The 24,280-nt window shown below is 48.0% G+C and overlaps 1 protein-coding gene across 1 annotated transcript in view; it reads left to right on the forward strand.

Moving 5' to 3' along the window:
• Positions 1 to 659: 659 nt before the first annotated feature.
• GPC4 (glypican 4) overlaps positions 660 to 24,280 on the forward strand; it is a gene marked incomplete at both ends in the record, with an annotated part of 60,097 nt that continues 36,476 nt past the window's right edge. The window contains 3 exon segments of the mRNA XM_079541994.1: positions 660 to 704; positions 706 to 845; positions 847 to 1,028. Coding sequence (XP_079398120.1) covers positions 660 to 704; positions 706 to 845; positions 847 to 1,028 — 367 coding nt within the window.

Genomic DNA, 24,280 nt, shown 5'->3' on the forward strand with positions numbered 1-24,280 from the left:
GAAGCACGAGGTGTGCACACATGGGCTGCCCCCAGCATTCACCCAGCTACCCTGCTCGTGTGTTTGCAGGGCTGTGAGCACATGGCTGAGCATCCAGCACACTGCTGCTGAGGCCTTCCTCCAGAAAACTCTTGGAAACAGGAAAACGGTGGGGGGGGGAAAAAAAAAAAAACAAAACAAAAGAAAACCAACCAACGAATGTCAGTTTTGACGAGTGCTTCATGCTCACCGTTCAAACCTGTCACAGCGATGTCAAAACTCATCGGCTTAGTGAATGTATTAAACCTGGAGCAGAGCCGCAGCATTTCCAGCTCCAGTTCAAAACGAACGGTCGCCTCCAGCCCGCACCGAGGGATTTCCTCCCCTCGGAGCCAGGTAGGGTCCCCGCAGCCCCGCTGGGAGGAGGCGGGTCCGGCCCGGGTCCGGGCGGCGGGGAAGATCTCCCGCTCGGGGCGAGCGTGCAGCCGCGGGTTGGGCTGCGAGCTCCGCTCCGCCTCTCCGGGCGGGTGGATCCCGGCTCCTGAGTTTCCCGGGGGCTGCAGAGGCTTGTCCCAGCCCTGCGCGATCCTGCTTGGCTGCCGCCCTCCCCGCCTCCCTCTCCCTCCTCCTCCTCCTCCCTCTCCCTCCTCCTCCACCTCCTCCACCACCACCACCACCCCATGTGCTTCCTGCCGGGCCAAGTTTGCAGAGCGCCGCCGCACGCACGGCCCAGCGGAGCGGAGCCGCGGCGGAGAGGAGCGGGGTGCACGGCAGCGGGCGCGGCTCCTGCGCGGCGCGGGCTCGGCGGAGGGCCGGCTCCGGCTTCGGGCCGCGCTCCCCCGGCCGCGGCCCCGGCGGCCCCCCCCCGCCCTCCCGCACCATGCCGCGGCGGCGCGGCTCCCTGCCGCCCCTCGTCTGCACTTTAGCCGCCCTCAGCCTGCCGCTGCTTCTGGCCGCCGAGCCCCGCGCTAAAAGTTGCTCCGAAGTGCGGAGGCTCTACGCCGCCAAAGGCTTCAGCCAGAGCGAAGCGCCCAGCCACGAGATCAGCGGTGAGTCGGGGAGGATCGCGGCTCCTTTGTGCTCGGAGCCCCGCGCTCCGCCGGGCCGGGCTCCGCGGGGTGCGCTGCCTTCCCGCTGCCGGGCTGCGGCTCCGGATCCCGGTGCGGCTCCCCGAGCTCAGCCGGGCCGGGCCCGCGCCTGTTGCCGGCTCGCTCGCTCCCGCAGGCGGTGCTGCGGCCGCCGTTTCCCCCCCCGGAGCCGTCCCGCTACGGGCGGGCGAAGTCTCAGCGAAATGATTTCTTTTTTTTTTCTTTCCTTTTTTTTTTTCTTTTTTTCCTCCACCTTGGTTGTTTTTCCCCCCCCCCCATCCCGAGGTACTCGCGCATCCCGGGGACAGGAGTGCTCGCAGCCGGCAGCCGTAGGAAATGGTAGCTAATGTGCTCACACCCAAAACATTTTATTCTTTTTGTTTCATCCTTCGTCTCCCTCCCAGGGCTGCTGCTTTTATTTCCCCTTCTGAATGACCTACTGGACCGCATTCTCCGCGGAACAAAGGAAGTGCCTTTTTAGCTGGAATCCTCGGAGACCACCAAGGACTCCGGCTCATGCACTGCAATTTCGCACTACTTTTAACAATAACAAAAATGCATGACTGAATGGTTCAAAAATGTGGAGTGTTAGGGGCATTCATTTCAGTCTGGGACGCTGTCACAACACAGACAGACCCCAAGTAAATACCTTTAGATGGCGGATAGAGAAGTTGGGGGTAATCTTTAGCACTGGCGCTCCCTCCAGTTCCGCATACGTTATCCTTGAAATGATTTCAATCGGATGCACTTTTATATTGGCAGGCTAATGGTTCTCTTTTCTCCCGTGACTGAGTGAAATTGAGGGCCCGTTCACTTCTCCAAGAAATATTTTAATGAGAAACGTCTGACCGGTTGCAGTTAACACACTTTCTCCGCCCTCCCTGCTTTGGGAAGGTCTCTAATAAATGGGTTTATCTTTGATTTGAGGAGCTGCACATAGGCATGTTTCCTTGCAACCCCGGTGTCTGGAAGGTTTGTCCCAGTCCTTATCTCATAGAATGGTATTTAAGGTGATCGCTGGGGGATGTCAGGTTGGATCCTGGTAGCAGTGCTCGTGAAGCTGACCTTTTGTAAGGAGGGCTCAGAGATGTGCGAGGAGCAAGGTAAGGTAAGGGGCTTTCTGCTGTGCCACGCTGAACACACCACCTGGGTTATGTCACTGTGCTGGGGATGTGGGAAAACTGCAGCTGCAACAGGTCCTCTGCAGTTCTGTGTTAAAAGGCTTGGTGGAAGGCTCTAAATGCAGTGCACTGTGTGCTCCTTGAAAGTGCAACGTGCCTTGAATGCTGCTGCCCTTGGAGTTAAACCTTGCGTGGGGTGCAACACCTGCTGCAGTTTCATATTCCCCTGCAGATGCGGTGGTTTTGGTGTGTGTGGTGTTAAAAGGCTCCTGACCCCCCCTTGGGCTGCTCCTCAGCCATTGTATGCAAAAGAAGAGGTGCTCACAGCTCATCCTGCTGCCTTGGGCTTTGTGAGCACTGCCAGGTGTCTCCTGTGACCCTCATGGGGGCTGAGGTCTGACATGGGTACAGAAGGTCTGCAGTGCACATGGTGCCTCCGAAAATGAGTCATCAGCCAGACCTTTGGTCTCCATTGGTGATTCAGCTGAAGGCGATGTGCTCTGAGATGATGTGTGTGAGGGAAGGAACCCAGCTCTGTTGGGTTCTGCTTTACGTTTCGGTGCTGGTTTGCTTGGCTGTGTGCTGCTCTCCCATCCTCCTGCAGAACTGCTTCAGATCACGGTGCACAGCCAGACTTCCTCGTGTGTCTCCAGAAAGGTGCCCTACAGGCTGTAGCAAACTGCTTTTTGTAGGGTTTCTCTGCTCTCAGAGCGGGGCTTACCCAGCCTACAGATCTGGTGGCCTTGAGTTGTCAACATGCAGCAGTGTGGGCAGAGACATCTCTGCAACGAGCTGTGTGACAGCAAGTGGGACATGTCCTCACTTGGTGGGTGCAGGAGTCCTTCTAGGACGTGGGGGCATCTCGTGTGGGTATTTCACCCTATTTATGTTCTTCCAGAGCAGCAGGTTTGTGCAACATTGTGCTGCAATGGGCTGATGCTTTATTTTTTTTAATTTTATCCACGCCATTGCTGTTCTGGTTGGATTAAATGGGTATTCCTTGTGCATAATTACCTAGGAGTTCGAGTTAATATTTATTTAGATTAGGTTTAGAATATGTAAATGGCAGGTATATCATGTATTTTAATTATATCTTGCCGATGTAAGTGGGCATTTCTGAAAGAAGCGCACAGCTGGTCAGCTCCTTGCTCCATGAGAGGTGTACAACCTGTTCTTTGTAGCAAGGAAAGCAGAGAAATTGTTTCCTTTCATTTAAAGCTGGTGTTGGAGGTGTAAAGAGGTACCTCCAGGAGGAATGTGCGCTGGGATTTTCCTAAGATGAGGTCTGTAGGAGCTTCTGCCCTATGGCCCTGTGATACTTTGTGTCACGGTGATGTGCAGTCTTGCTTCTGTTGCACTTAGAGCTGCCTGGTGTGGAGGGTTGGCATTGAGAGCGTCTCTGTTGGTGTGGTATAGGATGCGAGCTGGTGGTGGGGATGGTGGCATCCCTGAGATCCCAGTGGGTGGCTGTGATTTAAAACCAAAAACCCAGCGTTCCTTTGAGCTGAGGCTCCTTCTTGATCCAAGGCATTGGACTTGTGGAAATCTCTTCCCTTTTCCTGCGAGCTGTAGGAAGGAGGTGTTTCTTTTCCCCAATTAAAAGGGAAAAAAGCTCTCTCTGATTGGTGGAAGGTATCATCTGTTAACCTGGGGGAGCCCTGTGGAGGTGTAATGTGTTCCCATCTCTTCATTTCCTCGTGTGGAGGTTTTAGAGGAGTCCTTGAGGCAGATTTGGAAAACATTGGCTTTTAGGTGGCTGCAAGCAGTCAGAGCTCTGCAATCTTAGGAGCGATGCTTCTATTTCTCATTTAATCCAATCTCATGGAATAGGTGTGTCTGTTGGTGGTGCATGGGAGAGGTTCTTTTCCTTGTGGCTGAGGAATCACTTGGCCCCTCAGCTTTGGGCTTTTAGGATCTTGCCTGAATCTGCTGGAGGAGTGCCCTGCTGCCCCATTGTCACCTGAGTGCTGTTACCACTGTGTCACCCAGCTGTGCCCTCCTGAGCAATGGAAACATTGGGCTGTGGGCACTGGGGGGCTCTGGGGTAGGGACTGGCCCCAGGGAGCACTGCATGCTCCTCACGCTCTGCCTGCAGGTGTGCCTGACTGCCTGATGGAGCCGGGACTGCTGTCTCCCACCCTGGGGTGCATTAATAGAACGATTGTCCATGGGCAGGGAGGAAACCGTCGGAGAACATCCTTGTGATGAGCTCGGAAAAGCAAATGAGCAAAACCCTGAGTGTATTTTTAGCCGCTTTTAATGTCATCGAGCAACTGGGAGCAGCGGGGGGCAGCTGGCAGCTTGCGAGCACCGGCCCGGGAGCAGAGAGACTGCTGGAGATGGAGCAGAGAGAAGCCGGGGCTGCGCTGCGCTCCGGCAGCTTGCAGGGCTGCTCTGCTACAGCAGCACGTTGTGTCCTCGTGCACTGTGTGGTTACCGGCAACCGCGGTCCGGGCTGAGTGGGAGTATCGTTTTCCTTGGCAGATGCTTCATAGAAAGTTCTGTTTTTTCTGCCAGAATAAGCAGTCGTTACATTCCGTACGATTCATAGTCAAATGATTATCTATTGTTAAAATCGCCTTAATTATCAGATGTTTCCTTAGACGTGTAGCTGTTTTTTTAAAAGGCTGAATGGGAGTGTGTACACTGTGCAGCTCAGGCCTCCTGCACAATGTTTTTAGGACTGTTTTGTAATTTCAGGGAGATTTTCTGTGGCTTTCGTATGTCAACAGGCTTTTTATTCTCCCTGAGACTGCAGCAGAGCAAGGCGCCGGGCAGAGCTGCCGTGCTGTGGGATGCTGTGTCTCCCTGCACTGTGTGTTCATCCCTTCTGGGCTAGGAGCAGGGAATGCTTAGGCTGAAATGAGGCTGTGAGCTGTGGGTGTGAGGTGACCCTGGTGGGAGAAGGTCTCAGATGAGGCTTTTTTTTTTTTTTCTTGGAGGTGTAGGTAGGCAATGATGGAGGCTGGAAGGGTCCCAGCAGGGTGCTGGTGTGTGTGGAGGTGGGGTGGGCTGGCAGCTGCTGTCGGGTGTGGGCAATGTGTTTGTCTCTGGGGTGCAGCCAGGGTTGTGTGTTGATAGAGAAGGTTTGGGCAGCACCATGGTGGAGAATCATGGTAGAATGGTAGGATCATTAAGGTTAGAAAGGACCACTAAGATGTCCAAGTCCAGCCCCAACCCACCTCACCGTGCTCATCCCCACATCCCCACAGTTCTGGAACACCACCATGGTTGGTGACCCCACCGCTCCCTGGAAAGCGCTGCTGTGTCTGCTGCAAAATCTTTCACCTCCTTCCAAAAAAGAGCGATCCTCGGGACTCAATTCCCTGCTTTTGTTCTGCTTGCCTTTTTTTTTTCCTTTTTCTTTTTTCTTTTTTTCCCCTTTCCAAGGAAGTCCTTGTTAACCAAAAAGCTCTGTGCCCCCCCTCCAGCTCCCGGGGGCGGGGGGCTGCCAGCGCTGGTCTCCGGGGCAATAACCTCCTCGCATTCCTCGCATTCCTTCTGCTTTCTCTTTCTTCTGAGATTATGAAGATAACTTCCTTCTCCCATTGCTAAGCAATGTGAGGGCTCAGGAAAACTCTTGAATTCTCGCCCCTGCTCCCTGAATTACCTTGTGAGCTCCCCTGTAGCAACCTCTTCCAGTCTGTTTGCTGGGTTTTGTGCATCTCTGGTAGGAATCTGCTGCCTCCTTTATTGTTATTTTAAATTGCCAAGCATTTTAATTAAAAAAGAATGATTTTGTTAGGGGCTGTCTCACCTGCTTCCTAGTCTAAAGACTTTCCTTAGTGTTTCATGGACTACTTTCCCTTTCCAGCAGAGGTTTTGGGATGTCCATCCTTCTCTCATCTGCCCGGACCAAAGGATTTTGAGGAAGCATTTCTCTTAATGTTTCCAATTGAGGAGTTGAGAATTGTCTGGATTTTAAGCAAATTCAGATGGGAGCAAACAATGATGAAATGTTTAAAATATGTTTCAACATTTCTGTGGGAATAGGAACTGATCTTTTACGGGCCAGCTTTCAGGAGGTGAAAATATGTGGCCCATACACATTGTCGGCATTGTTGCTGCTTTTCTTCCTTCTTTTTTTTTCTTCTTTTTTTCAAATACTCGTAGGAAATTGGCTTTGGTAATTGAGTTTCTACAGAACCACAACATCCAATGGCTGTTCCTTTCCTGGGGTCACAGTTAGGTTAGTTTAAGTGCAGCGCAGGAGGTTTAACCTCTTGTGGTTTGTTGTGCTATTCTAGAAATTGCTGGTGATTTGGGGTGTGTGAGAGAAACAGCTTCATAGGAAAACCCCAAATGTCAGGGTGTCTGGATTTCAGAGAGATCCAGGTGCCTCATGGTGCCTTCGGAAGAGGCAGCCCAAGTCTTCATGGCCCATTGACTCTTCTTCAGAAAGAAGCTGGAATAACTGTCTGTGTATTGTTTACCTACATTGACTTATAACATCCTCCTGCTTCAAAACACCTCAGTTTTGGGTCCTGCAGATGCCAAGCTCTCTGCTTGGTGCTGGGTCGCATCGCTCCGTGTGGCTGGCATCCCCAGAAACTCTCCTGGATTTGGGGATTTTTCTGGCAGAAAAGAGGCAGCTTTGAGAAATGATGCGTTGGGGGAGCTTGGTAGCACTGACTGTTAGGTATAAAAATCCCCGTGCTGCAGGGTGTGATGACAGGCAATGATAAATCACTCTTGGCTGGTGCTGCAGGTTTTAATAATGGTGTTTTAAGAAGATTACAAGGGTTTTAATACAAACTTTTTGCTTCTCTGCGCTGTCCATTTTGTTTCCCTTTCTGAAGAGCAGAGCTTGTTTGGATTTAATATAAGGATGGAGCCAGGATTTTACTGGTTGGAAACACTGCTTTTTGCTATTTCTACAAACACGAGGATCTTGTTGGAGTGCCTTTTAGCCATCTGGCTTCAGGGAGCTGCTTCACAAGGTGCCTTTTTGTTTGTTTGTCAGCTCAGAAGGTAACTTTGCCTCATGGAAAATGAAAGAGCAAACAGCTTTGCCCAGCTCCAGTGGGTGCTGTTACAAAGAAATTTCCCTGAGATAGGGTAAGGCTTTGTGTGATAGCAGTAAGGGGGGAAACAACCTCATGCACATATCCTGGGTTTCCTTGGTCCATTCCCATGAGAGGACAGGGCATCACTGTGATCAAAGGCACCAGAACAATTAGAAACCTGCTGCATGTGAATTCCCCTGCCAGGTGTGTGTGGTGGGTATCTGGCTTTGCCTTTGCTCTGAGTTGTGTAAGGTTTATTATTATATTTTTTTGTTCCCACTGAGGTTGCAGGAGGATAATGGACTGTTTCTGTAGCTTGGGTCTGCCCTTTGCTGGGGCATGGGGGCAGCAGTGTGTGTCTGCAGACTGCTGGTGATGGGTGTTGGTGGTGCCAGGCAAGGTGTGCTCCTGCAGTGTAGTACCTGCTGTGCACAGAATGACAGAATGTGACAGAACGAGGTGATGCTGGTCCCATGGCAGGGCACAAACCCCGTGTGCAGATAAGGGTAGAGCAGTGCTGCTGCTCATGTTTGGGCTGAAGGAAAGCAAACAAACTGGGTTTGGCTCCGTGCAGGCATTGAGCTGTGGATGCCATGGGACCATGTGCTTTTCTTCTTACTGGGGGGAAAAAATGGCTTTGATAGCATCTGCTTGTGATTCAATGCTGCTTACATAATAATTGTGGTTGGCTTTCATTAGCTCTCATAATGAGAGAGCTTTCCTTTAGCACAGTGACTTGTCAGTTTGGTTTCATAGCATCCCACTGTAGCCCAGAGGTGGTGTGGGGACCATAAATCTGGGCTGTGTCCACTCTGCAGGCACAGTGACACGGTCACAGCGCCTTATTGAAGCTTCTGAAAGAGCAAGGTAATGGTTTGGGTCATCTGGGCTTCTTCACACAGTGGGGTTTCAATCCATTTTGGGTGATTTCTCAGTGCAGTGTTTATGTTTGTACTAAGAACTGTTGGTTTTAGCTAGCGGTGAGGATGGAAATCCATCAACCTGCTTCCACCAGCAGAAAAACCCAGGGTCTGTTGTGCACTGGAAGCACCAATCTGCACCACTGAGGTTGTCTGGCATCCTGCCCATGCCAAGGGGGGATCGGGACAGAACGATCTTCAAGGTTCCTTCCAACCCAAGCTGTGCTGTGATTCTGTGACACTCCTGGATTAGCTGGACGCCTCACCTTGGTGCAGCCACGTTTTCTTTTCATGTGTGAGTGAAGGAAGGGTGGTGCTGGTGCACAGCCAGCGGCAGCTGCTGCTACCTGAGCAGCGGTGCTGGAAACTGCTGGGGGACACAGCCCAGCGCTGAGCTCTGTAAATAAATAATGCTGCTTGGCAGAGCACACAATAGCCCAAGTGCTGCCTTTTGACAAGGTTTGGGTCTGGGTGGTTTTTAACAGGGGCTGCGTTGTGAGAGAGGTGGCACTGTTCTCAGCCATGTGGCTTTGGGTGATTAGCGTGGGTTAATTGGAGAGCGGTGGCTTGGCGGGCAGGGGAGATGTGGCTGGTTGGAACAGCAGACGGATGGAGCTCGGGGCTGTTCTGCCCCATTGAACCCACCCTGCTGAAGAGATGCAGAGAGCAGAACTTTGCATAACTCTCTGCTCTGTTAAAGGCTCCTTTATAAGGGATTGCCAGAACAGCAGCCTTTTCAGCAGCAGAAACCTCCCTTACCGGGAAGGCTCTGTGCAGGAACTGGCACGCCTGGCTCCAGGGCTGGCGTTTTCCAGCAATCCTAAAGCTGCAGAGAGCTCAGCGAGCTCACCAGGAATAGTTGTGGTGAGGAAGGGTTAATTTCTAGGTATCAAAATATGCACAAAAGGTTAAATGGGACTTCCTCCTTGTCAGTGAATTACGGCTTTAAAATATTTGCATTCTTTCCTGAAAGATTTAGGAATAATTATATAGCACTCAGGGGCAAGGCATTGCCAGATAAACTTAACAACTCTATAATTTGTACTCGAGGCAGGGTTTCCTGTAAATGATAGCTTTGTTTAATTTTACAATACTGCTTCCAAATGTTTGCAGGTTATGAATTGCCAGCCAAACTGGACCTGTGAATCTAGAAGGGTGTTTGTTTGTTACTGAGGACGATCAAAGCTGCTGAATTAGGTGAAAACTTGTCATCTTCTTTAAAACGTTGTGGTATCCTCTCCCATGTGGGGTTGCTGGGGTGGGCAGCTGAGGGCACGGGGTGTGCAGCATTCCTGCTGCCTGCACCAAGGCCCTGAGCTGCTCGGGGTCCATTTCTTCCTCTGGGGTTGGGAAAGGAACGCCGCAGTTTCAGGACACATACTTTATTTCCATTACTCAAAGCTGGAGTCATGCGTGGTTACAGCCAGAGACACTTCAGCAGCTCTGGGGATAACAAGATAGCTGACAGATTGGAATGCGGATTTATCAGGGGTAAAAACTGGCAAAATTCCTTATTTCTGATTCCTAAATAGAGCCTCCATGCTCTTGCTGCGTGAGGCCACCACGAACTTTAACCCTTCATGTTGCCCCACCAATATGCACTGAGCTGCATCCATCCCTGTTTTCTGTGACTGCATTGCTCGGTCTCAGCTCGTGGGTGTTTTGTTTGGTTTGTTTTTTAAACAGTGAATCTCTTCCAGAAATGTTTTCAATAGGTTTTTATTTTCAAGTGCAGGCCTTTTGCACCACACGAGTGGCTGAATGACCGCAGAATGTAAATTCTACTGTATATTGCCTTTGGACTGGCAGTTTGAAGTGCTGCAGGGCAGTTAACACAGCCATGAAATCTGCTTCCTTCGGGTTTGATTCATCTCCATTTCTTTTGGAGCAAATCACGTTACTGGCTTTGGTTGCATTTTGCTGTGGAGTCACTTTTCCCATGCCTTTGCTAAGATCTGTATGTTGCTGTGAGAAGCAGGTCGTCTTCAACACTCTGGCTTCTTAGTGATACGCCTGTTTTAATATTCTGAGACACCAAGCAATGTCTTCTAGGGAAACAAATTAAGAACATCCAAGAGTTGAATAGAGTGGAATCCCTCGGTTATGGGAACTCGGTGCAGAAAAGAAGTCAAGCTGTTGAGCAGGAAAATTCCAGGTTAAAATTGAACCTGGGAGCATTCCTGAGGCACTGAGAGCAGCTGCTGGTGCAGCGCTGTGTCTGCAGGGCGGCTGTATTTGGAGCTGGTGGTTGCTGCTGTGGTTGTGTGTTTGTCTGCCCTAGAGGAGAACGAAGAAAATTTCACTTTTATTTCAAAAGGAAAGGATTGCTCAAGGATTGCAAAACACTTTGTTTTGGAAAAATGGCATTGTTTGGAAATAGCACGGGAACAGGAGAGGGGCTGCCTTTGGGTGCTTTTTGGCCCGCTTATCGCAGTTCATTCGTGGGACAGGTCTGTCCCCACGAGGACACCCCAATGCATGGGATGCCATGTCTCAGCCCTGCCAGCGTCGCTTTATGCCAGCATTGGGCTGCTAAATGCCTCCCTGCTGTGGGATTTCTTGTCTTTCCTCCATTCTTTTCTTAGCTGCAAACATAGAGTGCTGTTGCCTCAGGTGGTGCCTGGGTAACAAAGCAGCCCTGGGGTGAAAGGAGGGAGATTCTCTCCCTTATTAAAAAGGACTGGGAAAAAATCCAGCTCTCATTGGCTGTCTCAGGATGGGTTAAGAGTGGTGCTGGCATTTATGTCCCTTTGCTTCACCAGCCCCTGATATGCAGGTAGGGGCATTTTCATAGGGTCACGAAGACTGGTTAAGACCACTAAGATCCTCAATTCCTACAGCTGTGTCCCTCAGTGTCACATCTCCATGGTTCTGGAACACCTCCATGGATGGTGACCCCGCCATCTCACTGGGCAGCCTGTGTCCATGCATTTGCACTCTTTCAGAGGAGAAATTTTTCCTAGTATCCAACCTGTTTTGCTGTTGTTGAATCTCTTTGGGCTGCCCTGTGCTATTTGCCTTTCTGTGAGCGGACTTTGTGCTGCCTGGGACAGGGATGGCAGAGGTCTGTTTGCAGTTCCCCCTGCTGAGCCAGGCTGATCAGGGACATGCTTCAAAAACAAAATTGAACTTTTTTGATACCTGCCAGTAATAGCCCGAATGGAGATAAGATGCTGGCAGCTGGGCTGGTTATTTTCCTACCTCACTGGCCAGGAATCCACTGCGCTGCTGGTGCCACAGTTGTAGTAGTTTGGTAGTTACAGACAGGAGACCTTCCTGGGCAAGGTGTAACATTGATAGGATGAGAGGTAATGTCCTCAAGTTGGTCTATGAAAGGTTCAGGTTGGATATTAGGAAAAATTACTTCTCTGAAAGAGCAGTGATGCATTGGCACAGGCTGCTCAGGGATGTGGTGGTGTCCTCCTCCCTGGAGGTGTTCCAGAATCATGGAGATGTGGCACTGAGGGACGTGGCTATGGGCACGGTGGGGTGGGCTGGGGTTGAACTAGATGATCTTGGGGTCTTTTCCAACTTCAATAATTCTATAATGGGGAAACCAGAAGGATGGGATTGTCTTAAGCAGTTGAAATGGTCTCCTGTGCTCTCCAGCCCTCCTTGTGGGCAGTTGTCTTCTGCATCCTCCATCTGGGACCTCCAAGTCCCTCCTGGGAGAATTTTGCTTGAACAAAGCTGGTGGCAAAGAAGCTGGCTTACAAATTGTTGAAAGGATTTGAGAGCTATCTATGCTAATTGAGGAGGAGTGCTGGTGTGAACCCGCAGGCAGATAACACAGTGTTCACAGCTGCACGGGATGGCAGATAGGGCTCCATGGGGGAGGGAAGAGGGAATTTTTAATTCTGATATATCCTTATCTTAATCCTCTCTCCCACCTCCCTTCTCGCCTCTTGGATGGGTTAAAGCTCTCAAGGTTACCTTTTCCACAAATACAGATGGCTGCCTGATTCCAGGCTGGGGGAATACATGAGGGGTCTGTTCCACCAGCGAGATGGTTTTTGGACATAAGTCACATTATGTGGGCTGAGCACAGTGCGCTGCTTGTGTGAGCTGGGCGCCTTGGACAACAGATACCCGGGCAGTTAGAAAAGTAATGCTTGGTGAGAGTAGCAGCCAAGGGCTTAAAAACACATTTTTCAGGTGGGAAAAAAAAAAAGCTTATTTACAAACTCTGCTGTCGTCTTTGCTCCGACGTGATTCATTTAAGGAGAGATGAAGCTGAGATGTGAGACGTGGGCAGTGCTTCGCATTGCCACCAGTGCTGGGGGCTGTGCTCTGGTCCCAGCACTTTTCCTCCAAAACCATCACTAGGGACTGCCTGTGGTGGCACGGGGCTGCAGGGATGGCTTTATCCCATGGTGGCCCAGTTTCAGGACGTTTCAAAGGTCACCTTGTGTTTTTGGTGCGGGACTTCTTCCATCTCCAGTTGCGCTGCTTATTTGCCTTTCTCCCTGTAACATTTCGGGCTCAGCCATGTGTGGTTTGAAGGTTTGTCATATTTACACTAGCAGTTCAGCTGAAAAGCAGCTTTTCTTCCTGGGAAAAGCCAGGAACCACTAATGTGCAATCTTTGTGTATAAAGTTGCCTTTCTCTGCTTATAAACAGTGGCCCTAGGATGGATGTGCAGTGGACCTGTTTAGATTTAAATCTGACCCACCTCCTTGTTTTTTTGTGCTGATTTTCCCTTTGAGGAAGATGTTCTTTCCTGCCTTTTGCCACTGCAAAAGGTGTGAGTTTTTAACCCATAAAGCTGAAGAGGTGAGTCCAATTGCAGCATCCTGCTGTAAATGGCAGTGTATGATCTTCCTTGCAGTGATTTCCCCATAATACACCAGTTGCTCAGAAACCTCCCTTGTATCCTTCCTGCTGGTGGCCCGGCCAGCTGGGTTGGATGAGAGCTGTGTTGTGGCACACCTCAAGGTGTAGTGGAGATGGTGAATGCTATGGTTGGTCTGTTTCTGTAGAGGAAATGTGGTGTTTATGGCCATCTCTGGCCTGCTGATGTTGTTGGTGAGTGGAGCGAGGCTGTAAGTCCTTGTGTCGGTGAGTTAATTTGGGGTGAGTTTTGTTTCATTTGAGCTGTTGGCAATATGGAGAAATGGAATATGCTTGGACGAACACCCTCCCCTTTTAAGCTGGCTTGGATGCTCCTTGTAATGCTCTTGATATGCCTCCTGCCAAATTTTTTTTTTTCTCTTTCTCAAGCTGGATCATGGGTTATGAATATCTGAGAGATGCAGAGAGCCCATTGCATGTCATGGTAGCTACTGCTATGCGTGACACCAGGAGAGGGTGAACTGCTCTGCATCCTTTGCAAGTGTAGCATCCCATCTGAAACACTGCGTCCAAAACCTGGACAAGCTGTAGGTCTGGTGTGCCACAGAGAGAGATGTTAGCTGGTGTTTGGGCTGAGAAGCTTGTCCTATGCTGAGCTGAACTGGGGAAATAGCTGGGGAACAGAAGGCATGGAGCAGAGTTAGTGCCTTACCTTCCCCTGGCTCGTGGAAAATGTCTCATGGAAAACATTCAGCTTGTAACTGAAGTTTCATTTCTGTCTGCCAGGACCTGCTCTTGGACTGAATGTTGTTTTCTAAGCAAATGGGGCTTTTTGGTCCTTGAAGCTGGAAAGACTGACTGCTGTACCGCTTTGCAGCCCTGGGGAACAGATAGCCATGAGCTGGTGAAGGCAGTTGTGTCTCAGGCTGAGCCTCGTGGTGAATAGCAGCTCTCCTGAGCTCTCTAAAGTTGTGGAACCCCCCAAAAAAATCTTATTTCTGGAGGAGCCACAACCCTTTCATTGCAGGCACTGTTGTCTATATGTGTGCTTCCTCAGAGCTCTTTGGTTGCCCCTGTGCTGCAGACTACAAACTGAATGTTAAATGCTTCTTAAGAGCCAGGCCATCTTGGAAGAAAGTATGGATGCAAAATACATCTGAGAAGAGTCAGCCTATCAGTGTAATAACTGTAAAAAACTGTATAAGTCAGTGTATCTTTTTCCAGTGTCTCTTAACTTGCTATAAATTCTGAAGTTATCTGCACTGTTACTGTGCTTGGCAAACTCTGTAGGCAGGGGAAATGCTTATTCATGTGGATTTTAGATAGATGAATGTGGTTGTGAAGTAGCATTGACACATGGAAATGTTCGAGGATGCTTAGAGAAGAATCAGCTGTTTTGCGATAGCTCTGTGTCAGTTCCTTACTTTGAACGCCTTTGCACAACCCAGCTGTAACAAAGAGAAGATGGAGAAAGGGTATTTCTTTGGCTTAAAAGTTATTAAAGCAAAAACAAAATAAGCAAAAACAAAACAAAAAAAAACCACCCACAAACCCAAAAACACACACGCACACTCAGTAAAAGTTTTGCACACACCAGAAACAAAGGCACCAACATTTGCTTGTCAGAGCTAATAAAGTGTGCTTAGATCTTAATTTTTCTGCTTGATTTCACAAAGTAATTGAAACTTCCTTTTTGCTGCAAGGTCTTCTCCCTCCCCCCATTTAAATAAGTATTCTTAAAAGAACGTCTTTTGGTCAGTGAGTTTATGGAATTTTGCTGGGAAGGCAGATGCAGTTTGAGCTCACTGAACAAGTGGTCAAAGCACACGGACAAATTGCTCATGTCTGTAAGTCGTCCCTCCAAGTTGAAAAACACCTAGGCCAAATAAACCTTGAACTAGAGGTTTTATAGGAGCTTTTGAGCACGTAAGTGAAGCTTTTGTAATCACAGTGATCTGATAAAAGCTTAAAAACCAGGAGTCCTGTAAAGAAAAGAGTAGTTGGAGCTGTGGTGATAAAACCCACATCTGGTAAAGCGTGTTTGCTGCCTCTTGGTGACCTGCACAAGAGGTGGATAATTCAGCTTGAGGGGTGAGGGTACCGAAGAGATGCCATGCTGTGGGCACGTGGCCATCCAGCACCCAAGAAAGCTCATTTAAGATCAAAGCAGTGGCATTTGGAGGAGGAACAAAGCCTTTGTCACAGTGAGGGAAGGCTGTGGCCATGCTTTAGGAGCTGGCAGACTCCTCATCATCCAGTTTGAGTACGCAGATCGCATGAACGTTGTGCATCACCTCCCAGCAAGCGTGGCATGTTGGGTTTTGGAGGTTAGAATAGGGAAGGTCCGCCAAACTGAAAGCAAACAAACAGCAAAGACAAAAAAAGAAACACAAAGCAGCGAACCCAAACCCACAAATAGAAAACAGACCTTCCAGATTGATTGGCTCAGATTTATTTGAAGTACCACAAGTTAGCATCGTCGCTCCTCTGGGGTGTGTCTCCACTTGGGCAATATGTTAACCATGTGGTATCCAGGAAAATCTTCTCACAAGGAACTGTATGGGTTTGGTGTTTTTGTGTTTTTTTTTTTTTTCCTTTCTTTTTTTGCTTTTTTTGTTTTGTTTTATTTTTAATTTTTCTTGTTCTTGCCTTAAGCTTTGAATGGGAAGGATTAGGGCAGCCTGTGAGGGCTAATTTGCAGTCTTGACATGCGGGTGCTGTTCGTGAAGGAATTGTGCTCTGTGAGACTTCAGTTTCAGAGAGGCTTTTCCTGGGGCACGTTGAAGAGTGCTGAGTGTTTGCTGTAACTTCTCAGGCACGTTACTGTTAACTTTTTTCCATGTCCCCCCTGGAAGCAGATTTAAGAATAATGATGCACTTACTGGCTTCAGGAGGAGAGCTGCTGATAAGGTCTAATTTTACTTTTGGTTCTCAGGGTGTTTGGGCTGGAACGTGCTTCCTACCTGCAGCAATAGCTCAGTAAAGCAGCTGTAATACTGATTTCACAGTACTGGCTGAAACACCAGAAAGCCCCCAGTTGGAGTAATTACAGCTTCAGCCTATTAACAGCTGGCCACTAATGGGTCGGGTCTAAATGCCTAGACTGTGCTTGAAATTTTTAAGCTGAATCCCCTGCATGACATTTTATAGCAAGAATGCCTCCCAAGGAAAAGCAATACCTTCTCATTGTTTTTGCCTCTCGTTTTTGGGATGGAGCATTGGGTCGTGCTGACACCATCTCGTGCATTTGTGCTATCAAAGCTGTGGAAGTTCCCTGCTGCTCGGGCAGCCCAGTTCTGATGTTCTCTCCCATCCCAGCGTGTTGTTTATCTTTGACCAGCGGCTTGGATAAACTTCCAAAATAAATTAACGTAGCAGCCCCGCTCTCCTCTGGCAGAGTGACTCAAATGTTATGCATATGAAAGCAGCTAGACTTCAAACGCTTCCCTTGGACCAAGTTTTCATAGTTGTCTCCTATAGTGGCAAAGGAGAACGTTTCCTTGAAGCAAATCTTTATATATATTTTTTTAATCCTCCCTGCCTTCGGTTTTCATTTACCTCTGCCCTGTGCTCTCAGCTCACACCTGCCTTTCTGATTCAGAAGCAATCAGTGACGATCACTCGGTCTGCTGGCATTGCAGCCCTTGGGCTCGGGTCGGACCCAGGGGTCAGGCTGCGGGCGGAGGAGGCTGAGCCTCCTGCTCTCAGACAGCGCTTGCTTGCACGAAGGAATGCGGTAACAGGATTTAAAGGAAACATACAGAACTAACGAGGATTAAGGCTAATTGTCTGCCCCATTCTGCGAGGGGGTGGAAGGATGTGGCCAAATGGGGAGCGATGCAAGGGGAAAATTCAGTGGTTACGGTCTCTTCGTGGAGGATGTGCGTAGGTTTGGTTGGTTTGCGCTCTGTGTGAAGGAATGGAAAGTAGAGGATTGGAAAAAAATAAAATAAAGGGGTAGTTCTTCCTTCTTAAAGGCTTTGAGTGTGTTGGAGCAGGCATTTCTGCAGTTGCTGGTAAATGTACTCCAAATGGGTGGTTCTCACCATGTCTGGGTTCTGTTTCAGCTGGCATTGCTCTGTGCAGGGAGGTGACATCCCTGCCTGCCAGGCCTCAGCTGGTGCCGATAGGATGGGCTGATGGACCCTGTATGCCTGTGAGTTCATTCTGAGAAATGTCATCATGGTGTCAGAGATGTTTTGGAGACCTTACTTCCCCTAGCAGCTTAGGATGGGGGCTCTGGCCTTGTAGAGGCCACTGGTTTCTCTTGGCTTGAATAAGGGGGGATTTGCGAGTGTAGGTGGGCAGCGTTCCCTAAGTGCATTTATTCTTCCTTGGTCCTTGGACTTCAACCATTTTGGACAGAAGTGCTCTAAGCTCATGATTTGGACTTCTTTGAAGCGTTCTGATGGATGAGGCAGATGAGTGGCAGCAGGGCAGAGTGCCCCATTTCCTAGCGTGGGGCAGTTGTTAGGTTATAGCTGGGCTTGACTATACTTCAAGCCTTAAAGCATTTTGTCTTTTTGTTTATACTTTCCCCAAGAAAACGAATGATGCTTCTGCAGACAGAGGAGATGGAGAGTTTCTCCTGGATGCAGAGCTTTTTATCACTTTTTTTTCCCCGGCAAGGATGGTGCTGGGTGCTGAGGTGGAGGTGGTCAATGGCACATGGGTCACTCCATGTCTCTAGTAACTTTTGGTTGGCCCTGGCTCTGTGCAGAGCCTCTGCTCGCCTTTGCTGTCCTCCTTGCCCCAAAACAGCCCTGTGAAAGGCAGGAAGAAGGAGTGCATCCTCATGGATGGAGAGCATCATCCTGCCACTCTGTGGGGATTTTGGATTTGTATATGGTCCTTCAGTGCTATGCTGTGCAATTGATATGAGGGTGTTTTTTTGTCTTCTTCCAAAAAAAGTCTATCCCAGAATGGCAGCAAGTTCTGTAGTGTCTATTGTAGGTCTTGAAATTCTGAATGATCTTTGTGGAAGTTAATTAACCTTTTTTCAATTTATAGATTATGCAATTGTTTGTATAAAGTCCAGTTTTAAGTCAAAAACAGGAAATGGTGGCTGAATTTCACGAACTCTGTTTTTTTGCTTAAGGGATTAAAAACATCTTTATGATTTGGAGCTTTCTTAGGTTTTTGCTTGTGTTAAAGCTGCTGGCTTCCATACTGTTATCACTTCCATTCCTCTTGGTGCAATTCAACACATGGACACGGTGGCTGCATTTTGGGCAACGATGCATGCTTGTTCTGCTTTTGCAAACAGCAACCCTTTGCTTCTTTTGAGCTTTTCTGTGGCACTCAAGGGTGTAGGGGGCTGACCACAGGGGCACGACACTGCTGGAGCTGAGCTGAGCCAGCAGATGACCGTGCTGCTGGCACAGCCCAGGTTGGGTACATCTCACAAGAAGCCACTGTGTGATTCTGAAGCGTGGTTTTGTGCATCGAAGCTGGAATCAAATATGTTTATAAAGAGAAGAAAAAAACCAACCCTTTCTGTCAGTGCCCGGTGTGTTGCTGTTCTCTGCTGCCTGCGCGTGTGTGGTGCTGTGCTGTGAGTGGTGAGCATCCCGGGAGGTGCGTGCCGGTGGGTCTGGATGATGAGGGAGGAAAGGAGCTGGAAGTGTCACGGGAAAACGTTATTAGGAATGAAAAATATTCCAGTTCACATAACGGTGTCTGTGGCAGAATCCGTTTGGGTTAAAAAGCTGCCCTTTTGGCAAATATCCCGAAGCTTTATGGAAAAAAACAAACGAGCAGTTTTTTGGCTTTGTTTGCTTTCTTGCTGGGGAATTTAAGGAAAAAATGAAAAGTCTTACAAAGAAAGTAACTGTCTCCCAGCCAGATCTCTTCTATTTACTGTTCCTTGCGCCTGAGGCTTCAGTAATTCTGTGTATTTGCTGTTCCAAATGGATTTTCTTTCCCCTTTAATTGCATGAAATTATTCTCACTGGGGTGATTGTTTTCTGTTTGTTTGCTTTGTTTTTTGGGGGGATGATGGTGATGGAGTGCATGTTATCCCTGTAAAATCCGCTAGACAAGTTCTGTTGTATTCTAAAGTCTGATTGCTGACTGTATGCAGGCTTTTAATGGGTTTTATCGTGACTGCTTCATTTTTGGCTTTCAGTGTACCCAGCATTACTGTTACAAGTATGCTGGTGGAGGGACAGGGACAGCCCTGGGGATGGATCTTCTGTGCACTGTGTGCATCATTCTCCTTGTGTGAGAAGTAAACAAGCAAACAAAAAAGCCAACCACAAGAGCAACAAAAAAAGAATAATTTTCATCACAAATTGCCCACTGTTTCTCACTTAAGGCACGTATGCAGAGGCACATTATGAAAACAATTTCATGCCTAAGGAATTCAGTGATAATAAGGAGAATTTGCATTTCCCAGATTCTCCCTCAACAGTGTGAAGTGGGTTTTTTTGGTTTTGTTTTTTAATTAAGAAACAATTCTTGGTTTTCATTGAAGGTTTCTGTTTTAGCTGGAGCCAGGGAGAATCCTCCAGTTGAGCAGTGCTGTTTTGCTCTCCAGGCTTACTTAAATAGTATGCTTAATTATGTACTTTTTCTTCTTGCCTTATTTGTATATTCAGGTCTTTGTGTGGTTTCTCTCCCTTTTGATGTCTGCAGAAATGCATTATCTTCATCTGTCTGGTTTACGTTTGGTGTGCCACTAATTGACTCAATATCCTGTTTGTGGAAATGAAAGCGCTCTATCACAGCAGAGTTTGCCAGGGTGTAAAACCTTGCAGCATTCGGGCCACCCTGCCTGGGAGGGAGTCAGTGTGGAAATGAAACAACAACGATGTTATTCCTCAGGTCAGCAGATTTCTTGGAGATGACTGGAGGGCTCGCTGATGGTGCTGGTGCAGGGCTGGAGCCTTCTGGAGCCTCCATAGCTACACCTAGGGCCCCACTCTTGCCCAAAGCGAGGTTAATTCTTGGTGTTTTGGGGGCAGATGAGGTGGGCAATAGGCTTTCATCTTGTTTTGGTTTTAAGAACTGTATTAAGAGCCTGGGATTCCCTGAAATCGCTCACGTTGGCTTCACTGTTGGCTTAGGCTTGGGTTCTTCCTGAACGACCCTGTAATTAGTTTAATACTGATTACTCAGGTGCAATTGGCAAGAGGTGCTGGCTTCAAGTTGTGCCAGGGGAGGTTCTGGTTGGATGTTAGGAAAAAATTCTCCTCAGAAGCACTGGCACAGGGCTGCACAGGGACTGGTGGGGTCCCCATCCCTGGAGGTGCTCCAGAACTGTGGAGATGTGGCACTGAGGGATGTGGTTATGGGCATGGTGGGGGTGGGTTGAGGTTGGACTTGGTGATTTTGGAGGTCTTTTCCAATCTTACTGATACTATGCTTCAGGACTATGCTTCTTTGACCAGAAGACGAGTATGACCATCAACATTGGGTCTCAAATGGCTGGAAGGCAAGGGACCTCTTTCTGTCCTAGGTTGCTCTTTCCTGAACAAAAATCAAGGCTCCTAATGTGCATTTGGCTTAATGTGCACACATACGCATAAATCTCTCTTGTTCTTTTCGGTCCCTGGCCCTCTTGGCAGTAAATTTGCAAACCTGAAGCTGTCAGCAAAGCAAAATGGAAAAATAAAAGCCAGACAGACCTTGGTTGTGTACGATATTTTAAGTAACTGTAGGTACGCGCGGTGGAAATAATTAGAATTATTTGTTGTGTTGAAGGGAGGTATGTCGACGAGGTATTGTGTGTGCTGGCATTCCCCACGCCTGCGAGATGGATTAGCAGCTGAGTTAACAGATGCAGTAAAGCTTGACTGAAAATAGTTCACTGTTGTTAAGCATGGGTGAAAGGGCTTTGGTTTGGGTATCAAAGAGTGTGTTTTGACTGCTTGACATGTTTGCAAGAAGAAAAAAAAAAATCATTTCAATATTATAAGCTTTCTCTGTGAGTCTGGGGAATTTTTCTGTGCCATTAGAGTAATCAGCAAAAAAACCGAAACACGCATTGATTAATAACCTAAGTGGAAACGCATAGGAAACAAGTGGCTTTAATATTAATAAGGCAAATAAACCATTTATATAAAACGGTTGCTAATTGAGTGGGATGTAAAATACGCTGCACATCGGCATGCACTGCCAAATTGCTCTACTTCCATAACCAGCTCTCACAGATGACTGTGCATGAGCATTGCTTCTGGTTTAAAAACTGCGGGGTGGCTGGAAGACAGGGCAGACATTGCAGCTACAATGTTTGGATGGATAGAGGGCTCCTGGCTCGATGTGGAAGATGTGGGGAGGTGGCTGCATGCAGCACTTCTGGTTGAAGTGTGCAAGCTGTGTTTGAAACTGTGACTTGGAATGGAAATAGCACCATGTGCTCAGGAGCATCAAGGAGATGTGGTCTGTTGGTCCCAGCCTGGACAGACCCGCTCAGAAGTTTCTTATTCTGTAGCCCTTGGCGGATGCGTTGCCTCTGTTAGCAGAATCTCAATGCTGTTTTACATCTCTTCCTTCCTGGCACGCGACCATCTCTGCAGGAGTATTCTCCATAGGAAAATAAACACAAGTGCCAAAGCAGCACTGCCTTAAAGCAAGCAGTGAAGTCTGACCAACTGGTGGAAGAGGAAAGCACAGATAAGAGCCATCCACTCAAAATTCAAGTTTGCTGCTTATGCCAGGCAACAAGTGTGCCTTCAAACATTGTTCATATGTGAGACAGCCTAGGAGAGGGCAGCAGGGTTGCTCTGGGCATCAGGCATTGCCCAGAGCAGGACTTTTTCCTCCTTTTACTATTTGAAACTTAGTATAATTTCACCTAAAAATATTACTGTGACAAGATGCTATCCACGTTTGTGTAGCACTTTTTATGAGCAAATATCTAAAAGCATCACAAGCAGTGATGGAGCAGCACACCCCTTCTTGTGTGGCTGTGCCGACAGCTCACAGGCGTTATGGGCTGTTCTGCAGGTGCTGAGCATCCCCTGCTCCTGTAGCCAGGAAAACTGGGAGGTTTCTGGTATTTTGGGTGCAATTAGAGGTGGTCAGGTTGGATGGATGGTTTGATAGCCTTGTCTTTCTCCATGACTCCACGGGAGACAATCACAGTCTCACATTTTTCTTTATTCTTTTTGTCCCTTGTTAAAGTAGGGCTGGAGCAGCAGAGCTGTGTTCAAGGGTGATGCTAGTATTTCTTGTCATCTTTGTTGGGGGTTTTGTAAAGCCTCTGTAGCATGTCAATTATATATGATGGGTGGAAGCCTAATATTCTGTGATAATTAGAATGTAAGTCTAGTGTGAAATCGGATTAGAGTCCGGCATTACAGTCCAGGATTCCTTTTGTAGTAGATTCAGAGGAAGTCATAAAGCTCTTTTAAAGATGACACGAGCTGATGTGTACCAGAGGGGCAGTGGTGGGGTGTGAGCTGAGATGCTGGTGGCCCTGCGTGCCCCTCCTGGAGGGGAGCAGGGGAGGCTCCAAATGCTCCACCAGCCTGGGTTTTCACACACAGGAGCCAAGTCCAACAGTAACATCTCTGACCATAAAGTGCTTTTGGCTCCTTGACTGAGCTTCAATGAAGGGCTAGACTGTGCACAGGAGACTTTTCAAGAGGTAACACCCCTCTGCCTCCCAGTTAATGGCTTCTGAAAGTTGCTTTTGCAGCCAGAAGTACTTGGTCAGGGCAACAAGGAGCAGGGTGGGAATGGCATGTTTAGCCTGGAAGTCCAGAAACAACATTTTGAAAAGGTCTTGGAAAATTGTTTGGTGAAGGGAGCTGCTTTTCGAGATAATGGAGCCCCTGAGTTCGTACTGCACAGTTACTCATTTGATGAAAACATGTTTTCCAACATGTTGCGTAATAGTTGCTTGATTTGGAAGAAACTTCGTGTGCCTAGAGCCTGCTAAATGTGGTATTTCTATAATGGCTTAAATAATAAGTTTGCAAGATTACCTTTCTGAGCACATTTCCTTAGATCTGCAGATGGTGACACGGTGTACTGTTGCATTTCTGCCTTTAACCATTCCATTCCCCAGAGGTGTATTACTAACCAGCTAAGGAGCAAGCTTCTCTTCTAGTTTTGGTCCATTGCTTTTCTCTCTCTCCATATATATGTGTGTAGTATAAAATAGATATAACGTCTTGCTGTGACAGGCTATGGAAAAGATCTGCCACAAGTCCTTGACAAGTTGCAGGTATGGTGTACATGTGCAGTCGATATTTAGAGTAGTTCTCTGCTACTTAAGCTCTTTTTGCCACACAGCCCCCAGTGTGATGATTGCAAACAATTCAATAAAAGCGTAACTTGAAAGGAAGCTGTGGCAGAGTTATATTTTGCTGGGCTCATATGGTGATAAATTACAAAAGCTGCAGAGTCTTTAACACTCAACAGTAGATGAAGGGTTGCCTTGTATGGGCATTGTTTGATGAGTATCAACTTGAGAAATAATTATTGCCAAATGTGTCCTTGACAGCGAGCACACACAATGAGTGTTCTTTATGTAATATACATAAACATTAGATGTCTGCTTAAGTGGGCCTAAATACCTAGTTTTTCACTCCTTTCTTTAGAGGAGCTCTGGCTGCCAGCAGGAGGACCTAGGAGTGGTGTCTTGGTCTGAACTCCAGGTTGCTGTGCTCTGGGTCAAACTAGCACATGGGAATGAGCCCTGTGTATGGGTATGGGTGCTGCCCAAGTAGAGAAAGCAGAGAGCCCTACGAGCTGGTGTGAAGCGAGAGCTAGAAATGAGATTCCTCACAAAGTACCAGTGCCTGATGTTTCATTCAGTCAGTGATATGGAGGTGCTAAGGGACAACCCTCCCCATGGGAAACATGGGCTTCAGTGACTTCTCAGTGGCATCTTCCATTGTGGCATAGTAAAGCTTCAATAAAAGCAGCCCGCAGTCTTAAACTTTCATGTTTTTGTTTTTTTGTTTTTTGTTTTTTAACCACGGAGTAACACAGTGCATCCTGCCCTGCATTAGCACTCAGTGGCAGGAGCTCCTCAGCTCCAGACAGAGCTAATTCTTGATCACAAGCCAAGACCACATAGTGCTGACATGACCGAGAAATATCTTCCATAATTAGATTGCTTGGTCATTCATTTTTGAACGCCTGAGTTGCGTTCTGGAGAGTAATTTGTTAATGATCAACCAAATAGTAAATCAGGCTTGTGCAGATCCTATCAGTACTATTCCCCTTGCCTGGCTTTGCAGTGTGTACTGGAGAAGCACCGTGCAAATCTGAGACAAAAGGGATTAAAGAGAGACGTTTTTGCTTTGAAATGTTAGCTCCTGATTCAGTACTCTGAAATATAAAACAAAGTAATTCTTTTTCAGAGGCAGATCAACATTAGGTTTATTTATAACCTCCCAGGCAAAAGTTGTTACAATGG

The sequence above is a fragment of the Tetrao urogallus genome (genome assembly GCF_951394365.1).
Source record: "Tetrao urogallus genome assembly, chromosome: 13".
Taxonomy (NCBI): Eukaryota; Metazoa; Chordata; class Aves; order Galliformes; family Phasianidae; genus Tetrao; species Tetrao urogallus.